Below are 16,523 nucleotides of genomic sequence, written 5' to 3' on the forward strand. Positions count from 1 at the left end.
AGTCATTTGTAAAGCATTCTCAGTCTCCTACAGAAAGCACTATATAAATGTCAAGTGTTATTTTCTTAAGCGCCGTTTTGAGTGCATGTGGTAGGTTCAGTGCTTGGATGTGTTCTATAAAAGCTTACCTCCTTGAGTGCTTTATAAAGTGGAAAATTCCTTTCCTTATACAATTCTGTGGATGTATTTTGGCAAACTCTCTTGATGAAATGACATGAGCACTACCCATTTACCATCTTGCAGGGCAGGCCTGAAAGGAGATTAAACCTATAGAAGTGGTTTCCCTGTTGTGTGAATGCAATATCTAGTTTATGGCATAGGCCAGGCTTCATTCTTGTTTGAAGTCTCCACATACATTCTCCACACTCCTCCTTGGCATTTTGATATGTGCCAGTGCACAGTCCCCAGGAACTGTTGGTCGCTGGCAGTCTCTACGATATGCAAAGTGCAGCCTCTGACTGAGGCCAACACAGTACAGCATGGGCTGGCTAGGTGAATATGTTCCCTCACAATTTTGGTATTCTGACTGCCAAGGTTCCAGTTGACATCTTGGCTTAAGCAAGGTGCACAACGCATGAAGCAAATATCCTGTCATGCTGTTACATACTTTACATCCCCTTTTTCTGTCACCAGTTAAGTGAGTCTGCTGTCCAGTCTGGTTAATTGAAGCTTGACTCAGCTAACAGAAATGTTCTGCAGTATATTCTTTCTGGCAGGCTGCTGCTATCCCTCTTTTGAGAATTGAGGCTTTCAGAATTGGAGGATGCACTTGAGTTTTGTTACTAGTCCATATAGAAATAAGACACTGATGTATTCCCTATATACCTAGGGAGAGAAGGAAGCAATCACTGTTTATTCTTTTCGGTACAGCTTTACATTTCAACAGTACCTGGTATCCACAGGGGAACAAAGTGGGCTCTATGGAAGATGTTCCTGGCTTTCAATCATTCCTTTTTATTTTTGCTCATGTGATATTTTTACTGCAGTGTGATTGCAATCTGTAATACAAGCATGCTAACTTATTTCTCTTTCTCTTCCAGTGAGTACTGCACCCCAGCCCAAACCAGTAAGTATGGTAACTTTTTTCTTCCTTTATAAGCCAGTGTAAATGTGTGCTGTCTACATACATTCAGGTGTACAGCTTGTTTAGAATTGTTCTGTGCTTTTGTTCTATAACACGCTAAGTGGTAGGGAATCCTACTTTGAGACCCAAATAGAAGAACTAGAAGTGTGAACAAGTTCAATGTATGGCTGTTTACTGAACACACTGAACGTTTAAATTCTTGTGTTACAGGTACAGCTAGTCACAGAATGATGTCCAATAACAGTAGTTGTGCAGTACCAGCTTCCCAAGATAACTAGCATTTTCCAGAGTTCAGTGCTCTTAGAGCATCATCAATCATTAACTATGGTTAATGAGGCGGTGTGCTATTAAAATGGCCCAAGTGGGGGTGGAGCTTTTAAAAATCAAAGTGATCTTCAGTAATGTCAGCTATTTTGCAGCTTTGAATCTGTTCCATGTACCGTGACAAAGCTGTTGCTATCTAATGGGCATTTGGCCTGTGAGAGAGAGAGTGCATCATCAGAGTACACATCTCAAAAATGCCACCAGGCTTGACACCTGTCATGGCATTCCCAGTGGATGGTCCCAGGATTGCCTGGATTATGGAGACGGAACTCCTTTTCCTCCTATGAGGATGGATTTCTCTGATCAGGGCTGAAGCCCATTGGCTTGACAGTAGGTGAAGGCCTTCCCAGCTGTGGGATCTGTTCTGTGGGTGAGACAGGACTTTTCAGTCTTCAGGGTTGTCAGGTGAAGACTTCACACAAGCTCTGAAAGAATTCACTAAAAACTAAAACCTGACTGTAGCTTGGGGTTTTATTGGAATAAATACCAAGCCAGATGTGTGTGAGTTGTCTGCCATTTCCCTGCAGGCTGACAAAATGTCAAAGAATAAGAAAAAAAAATTGAAGAAAAAGCAGAAACGGCAGGCGGAACTATTGGAGAAGCGAATGCAGGAGATAGAGGAGATGGAGAAGGAGGCAAGTCCTGTACAAACACAGCCTGAAGAGCAGGAAGAAGCTCGGAACCCTCTTGAGATGCTCTTAAAAGAGAGCCCACCTGATGAAGGGGTACCAGGAAAGCTGGGTATGGATCCGGAATATCACATGGGCGTGTGTGTTTAAACAGAGCACAGTAACGTTCCTTCAACCACACTGTTAAAATTGCAGTGTACATCTCTGCAGCGTATGGTGATCAGGCCTTGAATCCTGGCCACTGATCTGCAATTGAATTGCCACTGCATTCCACTAACACTGTATCCATGCTATGGACAGTAATCTACATTGCAAGTGCTGTAGCTTAGACACTTACAGTGACAGAAGGCATTTTTCTGTCTCCTAGTAAATCCACCCCATCCCAAGACTGTAACGAGATCAGTACAGGAATTCTTCCATTGACCTAGCTGTGCCAAAAATGGGGGTGTTAGGTCAACCTAACTACGCCACATGGCGCATGACATTTTGCACAGCCCTGAGCGATGTAGCTAGGTTTACCTAAGGTTTTAGGTGCAGACCAGGCGGAGGCAATTCCACCATAACTATGTCAGTGCCGCCATGCCAGTATAATTCTATAGCGTAGACACAGTCAACGCTGATAGAAGGGGTTTTTCCATCAGTGTACAAACACCACCTCCCCAAACAACGTTCGCTGTGCCGACCTGACCCATATTGTAGCTATGTCAGCCAAAGAACACTTCCGTTTACATAGCGACGTCAGTCAGGAGTTAGGTTGTTTTGTTTTGTTTTGTTTTTCACACCACTGACCAACGTGGCTATGTTCACCTAACTTAAGTGTAGACCAAGCCTGCGTCTGAGCAGGGACTAGGAAGTCTTGTGCTGGTAAAAGTGGATTAAAGAAGCATTGCATTCAGTTGTTCTGTGCGAATGTACTAGTTTTTTGGGCTTACTTAAGGTCTTGCTATAGCTGTTACTCAGTCCATGTGTTATGTTTCCCTGTCCCTTTAAGAATCTTCTGATTCTTTTTCTTTTCCCTTTCCTTAGATGAAGTTGCCCATGTACAAGAGCAAAGTATCCTAATGGAAGGCAGCATGGAAAAATGCATACCAGAAATCAACTGCAACGGCGTGGTACAAATGACTGCCTTCTCAGACTCCAGCAACCAAGGGTCTGGGAGGCTTGAGGAGGACCTTCATAATGCCAATGACTGTGATGAGCACCCTCTGGCACAGGAAGAGGACGGCTTCCATGGCTGTAATTACAGCCAGCGTAACGGAGACTCAGAGAACAGGTCGCGAGAAGTAATGTCGGACTCATGCGTGCCCTTAATTTCTGAGGTGCTAGATTCCATGGTATATCAGCCAACTTCAAGTGAAGAGCAATCGTTCAGTGAGCAGGAGATCAGCCAGTTGCAAGAGAGTATACGTGCAGAGATACCCTCAGAGGATGAGAATGAGAATAATGGCCCATCTGAGAACAAAGGTACCAGAGGACCCTTGTGCAAGAGAGAAACCCTTTTAGGAGAGCTGTCCTTTGGAGTCTGTAATGTGGCATTAATAGGGGGCTTTATATTGGCTGACCCGACTTTGCCTGAGGACATCTTTGAGCCCTGTCCTGACAGCACTCTCCACTCTGATCTACCTTTGGAGATTCCACTGTTGCAACCTTGGGTTGACAGGCAGTTATGCCTTTTGATATGCTGGATTCCAGAGTGTGTAAACTGCTACCCTGCACTCTCATCAGATTCATTCTGTCCTTCCCTGCTTTAAAAAGCACCCAGTGACTTTTTTTCCCCGAGTATGTTTATCATAGTCACGCCTTAAATGGGAACATTCCCTCTGCTTCCTCACTCTCGTTCAGATATCTTTCTTGTTTTTAAATATCTGTACATAAAACCATATTGTACATAAAGAATTGAGTAAGCGTGCAGGGTTACAGTTTACACACTCTGGAATCCGTGACAGCAAAGGCACCACTGCCTGTTCAACCCAAAGTTGCATCAGATACATGAACTGGACTGACAGAATATAGGGTATGTAGAAAAGCTTGTAGTGACATCTCAGATTTTGCTGTCACAGGGCCCAAAATTAACTTTCCTTGCAAAGAATAGCGTGGCGTTATTTTTCTAGCATAAGGTCCTTAAGTAATATTCCCTTCCAGAACGATAAATGCATTTCAACAGAAGTGCAAGTGGGGAGGGATAGTTTTGCTAAACTTGTAAGGAGGAAAGACTTTGTCTGTTATAGGGCTATAATAACAGAGATAACATACTATAAAACTAGTTGTTTGGCAGATTCTATATAATGGAGAAACAAAATTCTTTAGAGACATACCCGAAGGTTTTGTGGGCTAAAACCCACTTCATCTGATGAAGTGGGTTTTAGCTCCCGAAAGCTTATGCCCAGATAAATTTATTAGTCTCTAAGGTGCCACAAGTACTTCTCGTTCTTTTTGCTGATACAGACTAACAGTTACCGCTCTGAAACCTATATCCAAAGGTGTGACTTGGTATAATTTAAATCACATAAGTCCCTCAATTAAACCATTGCTCCTTTGAGTCAGGGTCAAGTCAAAAATCTCAACCCAAAATAGGAAACTGAGAACAATCCTTGTACTTCTCTACTAAATTATCTTGTAGCATTACCCCCATTAAAATGCTACCAGGGAAATGTAAGCGAATGTAAGAGCTAAAAAAGAAATTTAACGAAGTATCAAAACTCTGCCTGTACTGAGTCTATTTATGCCTCTCTGGATTACTAGACACACATCATTTCTCAGAACTGCCTTTCCCAGTGCATTTAGGAATCCTTACTAGATGTAGTTTAATGACTTTTTTTTTCTCATTTTATTTCTCCAGTATATCCATCTTGGCTTGTTCTAGCCATACACTTTAAACTTTGCAGCCGTTGGCATTGCTGCTGTGGGAAGCGGTGCTGCCATCCTTGGAATGTAACCCTTGTAACTTGAAAGAAGACTTCCTTAGGTTGAGGCTCTTTTAGATATTATCAGAACCTACCAGTGCTGCAGGAAGCATTCTAAATTTTGCTGGTGTCAGCACTGTCAAAGAGCCAGTCTTAATGAAAAACTGTTTTGTTTTTTTGTTTTTTAAAAAAAGCCAAGCTAGCAGAGCTCAGAGAAACAACCATCTTCCTGCACTTGCACATGCTCTGTTATGCTAGTATTTCAGTGTCTTTATTGTGCAATATAGGGGGAGGAGCTTTTGCACATGTGTATACTGGGCAGAATAAATTTAGATCAATTTACTATCTTAATACCCTTCTGGGGGTGTTAACAGATGTTGACTAGAGTTGATGGCTAGTAGCTAGACTGGGGGATAGTTCTGATCATTGACCTGTATCCTTCCTACATAGAATGATGCCTGTGGGGTTTGGGTGGCAGATGGTGGCCCTGTCCATGTGGATTTAATCAGCTGTTGTGCATATTGCATTTAGGAAAATCCACTGCTGGGAATTTTCTCCTTAATCCCCTTGAGCCCAGGAATGCAGATAAGCTCAAAGTGAAGATAGCTGACCTAGGAAATGCCTGCTGGGTGGTAAGTGTAAACCTTTCAGTGTTGAGTGACCAAAACTACTAATCTGTTTCCAGTTGACTGGGGGTGAGGGGCTGAAGAAGACAATCTTTATTATTTACTTAAAAATAAAAGGTGAAAAATGTCTACAGCTCACCTGCAATGTCATGAGGGATAACTTAATCCTTGTATTAAGTTTTTAGACAGTCCTCCTGATGTTCCTCTACTGTGCCTTGTTGCAGCTAGTTTTGCAGCCTGTCAAATCATAAAGTCCCTGAGGGAACCATTTCATTTGTGATTCCTGAGCATGTCAGATAAACTGTAAATAGTTTTGACCTTTAAAGGCGGTACTGTAGGGCCTCTAAATTTGTTTGAAATCTCAAGCAGGAAAGAACATCTATTTAAATTATTTTTAATAGCAAAACAGTTTGGAACTGTCTTTACTCTCTTGAAAAGTCCTAAGTTCAGAATCCTCTGTTTTGAATTGCAACTGCTGATGAGGCAATATCCTAGAAGAGCTTTGCTGCTCTGCTTTAGGTAGGTGCTGCCACACACCCTCTAGTAAGGGAGAAGGTTGGACTTCTGAAGTAACTAACAACTGCTTCTCAGTAGTGATTAAAATAAAAATGTATCTGTCTGGGTATATTAATGTAGGTTATTAGCTTTGTTTACAAAAGCTTTGTCATTCATCTTAACTTCGCATTATCATGATTTAGTGTCAACTTGAATCCTCGATCCACTAGCATCAGCACACAAACTGATAGCTGTGCAATACATCCCATTTTTAAACATGGTTCCTAATGTTTAGGCTGCATGTCTTCATGTCTGACAGAAGCTGTCGGTGTCTGAGAGGCATAAAATAGGTTACCTGTCACAAGTCACTTGGTAACATTCATCACAATGTTGTAGCTCAACTTTTAAACTGGCATTCTCCCCTCCTGCTGCTACTGTTTGCCGTCATCTGAATTGTCAAGCTATTTTGTCTAAGTAAAAGTGCCTCTGGTTAGGGCATTTTAATCATTTGTTGAAATTTAAGAAACTGTTTAATTGAGATGTAAAAACCAGTCTGTCATGGTTCATCTGCAAGATATCTCTGTAAATAGCACCTCTCTGGTCTTAGTTGAAGGAATCTCTTCCTTTAGAGATTTCAACCAGTTAATAAAGCACCCTTTTTATTTATTTATTTAGCACAAGCACTTCACTGAGGACATTCAGACAAGGCAGTACCGGTCCCTGGAGGTGCTGATAGGATCTGGATATAACACCCCTGCTGATATTTGGAGCACAGCCTGTATGGTGAGTTTGGTCATGCAGGGTGGACCCTCAACATTCAGTAGCTGAAGAGAATTCTTGGAACTTCCAGCATGCTGTGTATTTTGTGGACCACAATCATTTTTGCTGGCTCCAGCAAAAATAGCCAGGGCTTAAAGCAAAGCTTCCAGCCAGTTTCTAGGGTTGGTAAATCCCATGTGCCCATACCTCAGGCAAACCTTCTTAAACCACCTCGGAGCGGTGCTGCTTATGCAACTCTGCTTCTGTTTATGTTGTGCACAGCGTAGTTGGAAGCCAGCATCCTGTAGCTGTGATAGACAAAGGCATGCTGCAGATACTGCCTCTAATTTGTGATTATGCTGCATGACATACAAACATATATGTATAATTCTGGAAGACAACCTAGCGTGTTCTCCCCACACTAGCTTTACAGCTGCCTTTCTCAGCCTCCAAGTTTCTCTAATGCATCTGGCTTTAACAATCAATATTTATATATTTGAGACTCTCATACATCCCAAGTCTTGTTACGAATTCTCTCATGTTCTGTGAGTAAGGTTGAGGTGACAAAAAGGCTGTTCTTATGATGACTGGCGAATGTTATAGCACTTGTCTTTTTAAAAAAACAAAAAACAAAAAAACCCCACCATTTTGGTGAGGTCTAGCTACTGACTACAAATGTCTCCTTGATCTTTTTCGCTCCCTTTGGTATTTTATTTTTATTCAGAGCTTGGTTTTGATTGGTAAGCTTAGCAAATACAATTTCATGAGCTCATCCCTGCTTCTGCAAAGCAAGCTGTGCTTCTGATGAATGAGGCAGAACAGAATGGAATGTGTTTGTTCCCTGTACGGTACTTGTGGTCAATAAAACAACACAGATGTGACTCAGTTCCTAACTTGATAGTCTCTAGCTATAATGGCACTTTAAAGAATATTTTTTTCTTCTCTTCTTCATCGGTATCTACTTTTTTATTTGCGTATCTTACATTGACCAGGCACTGTGATTTTGGTTGGTATCTGATTTCATTCCTCATGGGGACACTGATGTGACATCTCTAGAGAGAACTCCCCTGTTGTATTTTCAACATGCTATTTAAAACTAAAGGTTTATAGCCAAGTCCCCATGTTCTGTGCAGCACATTAGACCTAAATGTGGCAGGAACCTCAGAATTTGCAGAAAAACCATTCTAAATTTTCCCTATACAGCCCACAACCTGAGCCAGTTCAGTATGGTGTCTCATTTGTTTTGATTTCTATTTTACACTGCCTTCAGATTTCAGACTTTCAGTGTATTGTAAATTCTTGTACTGAGGCATAATACATGACACACAGTTGAAGAGAAGCTGGAGACTGAGACAGTTTGCTAAGGGGACTTTAAGGTCTTTGCAATTGAGAGAACATCTGAAGCAGTTTGAGGTTGTGGGATGAGCTCTTTTAAAGCAGTTGTTGGTGATGTGTTAAATTATTATATTCCAGATTTAACACCCAATTTTAGTTCAGTAAGCCTATTGTTTTAGGCTTTCTGCCAGCTCAGGAAGAAAATAGTCAGTTTACACTTTGTTCGCTTTTGGGCATCTTTACAGCCATCAGAACTACAAGCTTATTTTATTTGTAAATAAAAGCTAAGATGGCAGAGCACAGTCTGTGGCAAGAGAGGATTCTGCAGCATGTTCCATAATCAGAGTATAGAGGGCCCTTAGTACAGTTATCTAAAGACCCTAAATAAGTTTTTAAGATATGAACACGGTAGAAAATGCAGCTTCATTCTGAATCAGCAAAAATCTGCAGCACATCGAAAATCTAAAGTTTGGAGGCAGCGTAAAACAAATATAATTTGTGATCAGGACAGCCAAGAAACTGTCGTGCCTTGGCTCAGGTTGTGGGCTGCATAGGGAAGATTTAAAAGTTATAGTGCTGCATAATTCTTTGTCTTCAAATCTAGAAGTAGAGAACTGGAGAAAATGTGCTTGGAAGGTGGTTGAAAAGATCCTGGAACTTGGGGAAAATGGCCTTTTTGGAGGAAGTGTCATGAAAACCACTTTTGAACTCAAGTATCCTACGTGCTTTTGATAGCTAACTACCAAAGGAAAGTCTAATCTGGGAGTCAAGCTAGTGAATTCTTGGTTATGTACAGTATTTTAATAGTTAGTTGAACTTCATCTTATTAACACTTCATTTTGCCATGATCCAGATTTGCTTAGTGAGATGATCTTATGAGATGCACTAATGGATCTGTCGTAATGTCTGGCAATGTGCAGTGCCTTCATCACAAAAGTTCAGAATAGATCTTAATGTCTTTCTAGGTTTTACAAGGAATTATTTCCCTCTCGCATCCAAATTTGCCACACCTACTCTCCAGTACTCATACTAACAGTGACAACTTGAAAATGATTCAACACGTTAATTTTTCTTGTTTAGGCCTTTGAACTAGCCACAGGAGACTACCTGTTTGAGCCCCACTCTGGAGAAGACTATTCCCGGGATGAAGGTGAGTCTCTCTCTAGGTGTCTACCCTTTTAAAACAGAATACCAGCGACGGGGTTGTTGGGTCTCCCCTGGATGGAGAGAGCTTTCTGTTATGAGTCACTGAAGCGAGGCTCCTTGCTTGGATACATGTCTACTTCTTTGAGTAAAGAAGCCCCAGCTTAATCGTACTGGAGGGGAACTTGAGGCTTTAATTTCAGGCACTAAACAGTAAACGTTTAGTTTCTGTTACTTGATACCTAACAAACACTCCCTTGTCTTTACTGCTGCCTCTTTCACATCTGTTTTAAGATGGGTACCTTCCTGCTCAAAATGAATATGATCTAAGCAGCTGTAATCATTTTCCTCTGTTCCTGATCTGCACCTTGTCTGTTGTAGAATATATACATAATCTCTTATTTAAGATTCTGTATTCCAAATGTGATTAAATAAGCTATTGACCCTTTGAGTCAGCATTAGACATGGATTAAAGACCTAGTAGTATCTCCACAAACACACATGACACTGCACTATTTATAATATAAATACCTCTTGATTAGCGCTTTTCATCTGTGGATCTCCATGTGTAAATCCCTTTATCCTCACTTACTGATGGGGAAACTGAGAGACCGAGAGGGAAAATGACTTTCCCAATGGCGCACAGCAGGCCAGGGGTAGAGCAGGGAGTAGAACACAAGTTGTCTGAGTGCTCTTGCCACTGGACCAAGTTGTCTCAAAGAAAGGTAAATAAAGTGACCATCTCTAAATGTTAGAAACGTGCTATAGCAACAAATGAAAATTTTACATATAAATATGCAGTGTAATGGGAACTTTGGCTAATAGCTAATCAGAGTGTAGCCTTTCCTAGTGTTACCTTAACTTTCTCTTGCCCATTTTCGAATATACAGGTAATGGATTTGCTGCTGAGCTATAACTGTACGGTGTCCATTTCAGAGCTCTGAATTTCGAGCAGACAGTATAAGACTTTGTTCAGAAGAAATACAATTTATTAAAAAATGGAGCTTTGTCTAGTAAGATGCTCAGCACCACACCTGTACCATTAATCATGGATAGTTTCATTGACAGCCATTGGCTTTGTTTCACACTTTAAATAGACAGACCTTCCATGAGCAGTGGAATTAGCTAATATTTCATTCCATTTCCCAGTAGCTTAAACATAAAAAAACATTTCTTGTGCCTCTACCACTTGGTTCTGACTCTCTGTAGCCATTTGCTCTGTACTGCATACACTGAAGAAATAACTCACGTTGTTGTGTAACTTGGTCACTTTTTCTCTCAATGAACTTGTCAAGAATTCATGGTGCAGCTGCTATTTCTGTCACTTTAGTACCTATCAGTAAGACTCCCTAGGAATAGTAATTTCTTAAAATCCATGTTTAGTTTAACAAATAAACTTCATTTCACTTTCTTGTAGCAAATTGGATTTGTTTTTCTGCATTTCTTAGGTTGGTCCGAATGTCTCTGAATTGGTCCAGAGGCATCTAGTTGCACCAGTAAATTCCCTTGACACTTCTAATGGGTGCAGTCTGTATGTGGAAAAGCACCATCACATCATACAGCTGGTGTGTGTAATATATATAAATCCCTCTGATCTAGGAGTCTCCGAGTAGTCTTAGTAGGCGTTGGAAAAATGCCAAATCTGCTTCATTGACAGAACCTCTTTCAAACATTACAGAGCACAATTTTCCAGGGAGGAAAGCTTGCTTGGATCAAGTTGAGAAACTTCATGCAAGCCTCTTCTCGTGAAATTTCGAGCCCAGTTCAGTAGTTAGGGGTTCTGATAAGCACTCCAAAGATCACAAGCTTTTTATCTGGACTGCAGGTTTTTTGGTTATCCCATAACTGCAGTTTATAAAGTGAGCAATTTATATCTGCTCCTTACTTTTTCTCTCTTTTCACCCTGAATATAGTCTTGTTTAAAAGTCACCTGCAAAGGGAAACATGTTGCTCTTTTATTCTTTATCATGTATAAAGGCCTCAAAGATGTTTAGAAATATTCTGCTTGTTTTACATTATAAATATCCGGTCTTGTCTACCCTGATTAGAGTTGGTTAGGGTTTTTCATTTGCTGCAGGACTTTTCAGGCAGATAGAAAGCAAGCGAGATTACATTAGTTGTATTAACAGTAGAGTGTAGAGGCTCCAAAAAAGGTCCAGCTTCTTTCTGCTACCACGTAATATACGTAGCATGCATGGTGAGAGTCCCTGAAGCACTTACAACTTGAATAGACAAGGATGGAAGAGGAAGCGAAGAGATGTGAAGTGACTTGCCTGTGGCACATGATTATCTTGTCTCCTGTGAGCTGTAATACTTTGGTCTAAATTATGTTGTTGGGTTTAGTGTGTGGGTGTAGGTAGCCTGTGATGTACAGGAGGCCAGACTAGATCTCTTCTGGCCTTAAACTGTGACATTAGCAAAGCAGTTCAGTGACAGAACTGAGAGCAAACCTAATTCTCAGTCTCAGCCTAGTGCCTTATCCTAGCCCACATTGCTGTCCGTCACAGGACTGAAATCCGAGTAGTTTGAACTGAAAGTGTTTTAGTTTCTGTTTAAAATTGGTTTTAACTCAAATTTCAAACACTTTGAGGAAAAGCTCTCAACCTTTCAGGCACCCATGTCTCTTCAGCTGAGGGGTGAGTGCCTCCAGTGTAATTCTTTGGACTCAGAGGAATCCTCCAGCATAACTGAGAGACCAAACTTGATAGTCCTGATATTTCTAAGTGTAAAACACTTGCCCTTTATACATCATAAAGTTAAAATTCCTTCCCCTTCAGCAGATCACCTCTAAACAGCTCCTCTGTCCCACAAGATTGTTGTTGAAATAAGCCTTTTACAGCCACTTGTCCTTTCTCCCATCTTTCTGTCCCTTTTATTTTATTCTTCTTCCCCTTCTGTTTTAGACCACATTGCGCATATTGTAGAGCTGCTAGGCAGAATTCCAAGGCACTTTGCCCTATGTGGGAAATATTCACAGGAGCTCTTCGATCACAGAGGTAGTATTTCCCCCCCACCCTTTCCTCCTCCAGGCACCAGGGATACAGACAATCAGGAGACGGAGCATCCACACCAGTTTTTTGTTCCACACCAGCCCACCTATCAATGGAGAAATAGGGTTCCCCAGGTCCCTGAGTTCCTAGAGTGTTGGGAACTACAATCCAAGGATTCTCCTAGTGGAGGAATCGAACTCTGGACTTCATCTGTTCCCTCCCAGTTAGTGAAGAAAACAAGAATGACAAGTTTTCCAAATGGAGGTGTGCATGCTGCTCTCTGTCGGTGTCCAGAGCTGTTGCTCTGTATGGAGTGCCTTGTATTGATATGTTATGTATGTCTCTCTTCTTTCTGAAATGTTTTGGAACACGCAGATCACATTGCATTGATCATAGAACTTCTGGGGAAAATACCTCGCAAGCTCATTGTGGCAGGAAAATATTCCAAGGAGTTTTTCACCAAAAAAGGTAAAAGGAAACAGCAAGTTTTTTCTAGGAGTGCCCTAATGCCTGTTGCTGGAACTACCAGGTAACTATAGATCACAGCAAAGCCATAATCTTAAATCTTCTGGCTGCTGCACCAAAGATTCCCACAGGACCAAGGTGCTGTTCTGTATGTGTGTTCTTATCTGGCAACTGAGTGCATACCAATGCTCCTCATCTCAGCCATAAGCAGGTTGGAGAGCACTGCTGTGGTCAGCTTTGTGGGCTGATTTGGCATCATACAGTCAGTTTTTATCAACTAATGGCTTTAACAGGCTTTTGAGTTTCTTTGTCTAGACAGCTTTGCTCAGCTCCGGGCCTACTAATCTAATTCTACTAGAGCAACAGTACCCTGTAGTCATGAATATTGAGAGGTGCTGTTTCAAACCCCAAAGATTGTTCCTCCATGGATTTCTGAAATGATACAACACTATTTGAGGAAGAAATACTCTTGCTGAGCAATAGGAAACTGGCAGAATTGTATTAGCCAGGCCAAGAATCTCTTAACGAGGGTAATACTTTTCTGGCATGATGAGAGCTTTTTAAAGCTATCTACTGGTTAAAATGCATCAGTCTTCTCTCCTTTGGGCAGAGTGTGAGGACTGAAGTGTTTTGTTCTCTGTGCTGTCAGGCAGCCTTCACGTTGAGCAGTCTGAACAGGAAACGCCTGTCTGCTATATGCAGAACCTCTCCTCTCAGATGGGTTCTGAGTGGCTGCAAGTCAGTACAAGTAGTGAATGGCCTTGTGTTAGTGTGTGTATTTTTCGGTTATAGTGACTAATCAGGTTGTATGGAAACCATGGGGCAGAAATAGGAGGAGGGAGATGGGACCTTCTTGCAAGTACCTCTTCTTCTAAAACTGGCTGACCTCCAAGGGCAGCTTTATAAAGAGGGAAACTTGGATTGTTAAAATTCAACTCTTTACGCCCCTACACAACATTTACCAAAGAAATACTGGAGTCCCGATACCTACCTGGAGTAACTTGGTAAGCCGCTCTGGTACCATTGGTGACGTACTGTTGATGTCTGTTTTTGTTTTCAGGGGATCTGAAACACATCACCAAACTGAAGCCTTGGGGTCTTTTTGAAGTTCTGGTGGAGAAATACGAGTGGTCCCAAGATGAGGCAGCTGCATTCACAGACTTCTTATTACCTATGTTGGAGCTGATTCCAGAGAAACGGGCTACAGCAGCTGAGTGTCTCAGGCACCCCTGGCTTAACTCCTAGGTCTTCAACCCAACACCACAGCCCTACACTCTGGTTTACAGCATAGCATACGTACACCCAGCTGTTCCAACTGTCCCTCCCCAGATCCATTTTTTTCCTCTTGTTCCTTTTCAGTGTGAAGCTCTTCCTTCGAGGCTTCCGAGATTTTAGATAAATTTAACCTGTTCAGTTGAGTTTGCTTATTTGATTAAGCGGAGACTCTTCTCAGCCAGTGGGCATCCTGTGAGCTTTGCCTTGATTGGGCTTTGCCAAAGATTAATTGACTGACTGGAATACAAAGTTGCCCTTGAGTCTCTTACCTGTTAGTGTAGGCGTGAGCTGATCTGCATTAGTGTGTGCTCCCTTAACTAAATTACATCCATGAAAGGGATATGAAGATCTGTGAATCCATCCTTAGCTCACTGACTCTGGGAGTCAATTTTCCACTGCACGTCCAGTAGCTAGCAGGAGGATGAGAAATGGCAGATTGGTACCTAGGTGATAACTCCATGTGGAACAGATAACTTGAAATCCTCCACCCATCCCTAGGTGTCTGTTGTGTTTCTTGGGTGACTTCTCACGTTCTTTCCAGTCAAATAATTTCTTTAGTTTTAGCCACTGAATCCTATGAAAAGCTGTATTTAAAAAGTATTTTAATACCATTATTTTTCCCCAGTGTTCAGATTAGTTTCTGAATTCAGTGAAACCTGCTACGCTCCCTCAAATGCCTGAACCCTGGGACTAAAACGTGACACGGAAAATAAAAAAGCAAAAGCTGGAACTGGTTAAATGCACAATCTTCAGAATAGATGTGTACATGCTTTGCTGGCAGAGTGGTAGCTGGGCTGCAGGCAACTCTTCTTAGACATTTGAGTGAGCTGTACAATTCCCCCCCAACCCCCCATACTGGCACTTCCTTTGCCTTGCCTGAAGTTGTCATTGCATCAGTAAGCAGTTGGTATTCAGTCTGGAAGATGGGATGTACTTTCTCTTATTTTGATCATTCTGTTGCGAAGAGGGGCTGGTGGTATCTTTGTGTCACAGCCACGCTGTTCCCTGACTTCGAAACACCACATTTCCAAAGCTTAATGTAAAGATTTCTACTGTTAGCTTGCCTTAGGTGCTGGCCTTTAGAAGTAACTTCCCCAAATGGGATTGCCTTTTATTTTCTGAGACGATTGAGTACTTGGGGATTAACACAAGGACAGGTGAACTACATGGTTTGGCTTTTTCCTGTAGACATAGGGTAAGTTTCTGTTTCCTAGAATCACCCCAAATATGGTTGTCCCAGGAAAATATTATGTAAGGTTTTTAACTTCAGAGGGCTGGGTGTAACAGAGGTTTGTGGGGGCAGTTATTTTAATTCAAAGTTAAAGCATTGTAGTGTTTGCTAGTTTTACGATGCATCTCTCCTAGGCTTTCCTAAGTGATTACAGATTCACTGCATCCTACTCTAAAGCAAGGTTTTGGCAGGTTAGGGACTTGAACAGCCCTTCCTCACCACGGACCAAACAGGCCTTTGGGATCAAGAAATTCTCAGAGGACAGAAGCTGCCTCAGGACTCTGGAACTCCCAGAAGGCCAAGAAGGCACTATTTGAGACAGTAACACCAAAGCTGCCAGTGAGGCTGTTACATGTCACTCTTGTGTGTGTGTTTGAAATCTCAGTTTATAACAACCTTCCATCCACAAAAGCTGGTGTCCTTATTTAATCCACTTTAAAAGTATAACCATCTTGCCCTATTTTTTTTTGCTTGTCCAGTCTAACACCGACTGGGCCATTGATGAAATCCATGCTGCATGTCCATTTAGGGGTTCTTAAGTCAGGTTCTCTATGCATAATCTAAGATTAAAGGAAATAAATATACCAAAACAGTTTAAAACTGCTGAATGATTTTCCTGGAATCTGGAATTCCTTCCCCCAGCTCCAAGAGTCGCTTCTTTTTCTGTTGCAAAGGGATTACAGACAGGACTGGACTGTGTATTACTTACCTTCTGTTTTAATACTGTGAAGACTTTTTGGCAGGGTGAATGGAACTTCTGGTGGCATCACTAGAGCTCACTCCGCCCTGTGCACTTCTGCAACCTGGCTGACCTAAAGGAATGAGATACTCATAGAGGGGTCTGCACATTGGGTTCTGAGGTATCCGTTCCCCCATCACCGCCAGAAGAGGACTTTTTCCTCTATCTCAGTAAAAGAGCCAGCTTGTGGGTTGAAGACACATAGAGGCAGCTGTCAGGATTCAGTCTTGTCCCTTGTGCTCGCTCACTTGGGGTTCACTAAACTTCCAAATTGCCATAAAGTGCTCACTAAAGGATTTGTACTTGCTGTGTTCGTCTAAAACCTGAAGGAAAATACATTTTTATTCTTTCTACTTGAGTGCATTGTCTTTTCTTTGTAAATGCCGTACAATAAAACAGATTATTTAATAACCCACATCTATTCTATTCCTGATATGTTCCCTCGGTAACTTGTTCATTCAGAGCCATTGTCTGTCCATTAATTTTTGTATTCTGCTAGAGTAGGGAGCCCAGGGTTAACACGTT

At 41.7% G+C, this 16,523-nt stretch overlaps 1 protein-coding gene across 3 annotated transcripts in view; it reads left to right on the forward strand.

Moving 5' to 3' along the window:
- The window catches only part of SRPK1 (SRSF protein kinase 1), a 30,142-nt gene extending 13,729 nt beyond the window's left edge, over positions 1-16,413 (forward strand). The window contains exons 8-15 of one of the 3 annotated variants that reach the window (XR_004645382.1): positions 1,041-1,066; positions 1,936-2,149; positions 3,064-3,501; positions 5,472-5,572; positions 6,737-6,844; positions 9,236-9,305; positions 12,202-12,756; positions 13,814-13,852. Coding sequence is in view for 2 of the 3 variants with exons in the window: in XM_034767465.1 (XP_034623356.1) it covers positions 1,041-1,066; positions 1,936-2,149; positions 3,064-3,501; positions 5,472-5,572; positions 6,737-6,844; positions 9,236-9,305; positions 12,202-12,644 (1,400 nt within the window). In the remaining variant the exon portion in view is untranslated. Of the gene's footprint in view, positions 1-1,040; positions 1,067-1,935; positions 2,150-3,063; positions 3,502-5,471; positions 5,573-6,736; positions 6,845-9,235; positions 9,306-12,201; positions 12,805-13,813 lie in introns of those variants that run through there. The other 2 variants (XM_034767466.1, XM_034767465.1) reach the window with 2 other exon arrangements.
- Positions 16,414-16,523: the final 110 nt, after the last annotated feature.

The sequence above is a fragment of the Trachemys scripta genome, chromosome 4, assembly GCF_013100865.1.
Source record: "Trachemys scripta elegans isolate TJP31775 chromosome 4, CAS_Tse_1.0, whole genome shotgun sequence".
Taxonomy (NCBI): domain Eukaryota; kingdom Metazoa; phylum Chordata; order Testudines; family Emydidae; genus Trachemys; species Trachemys scripta.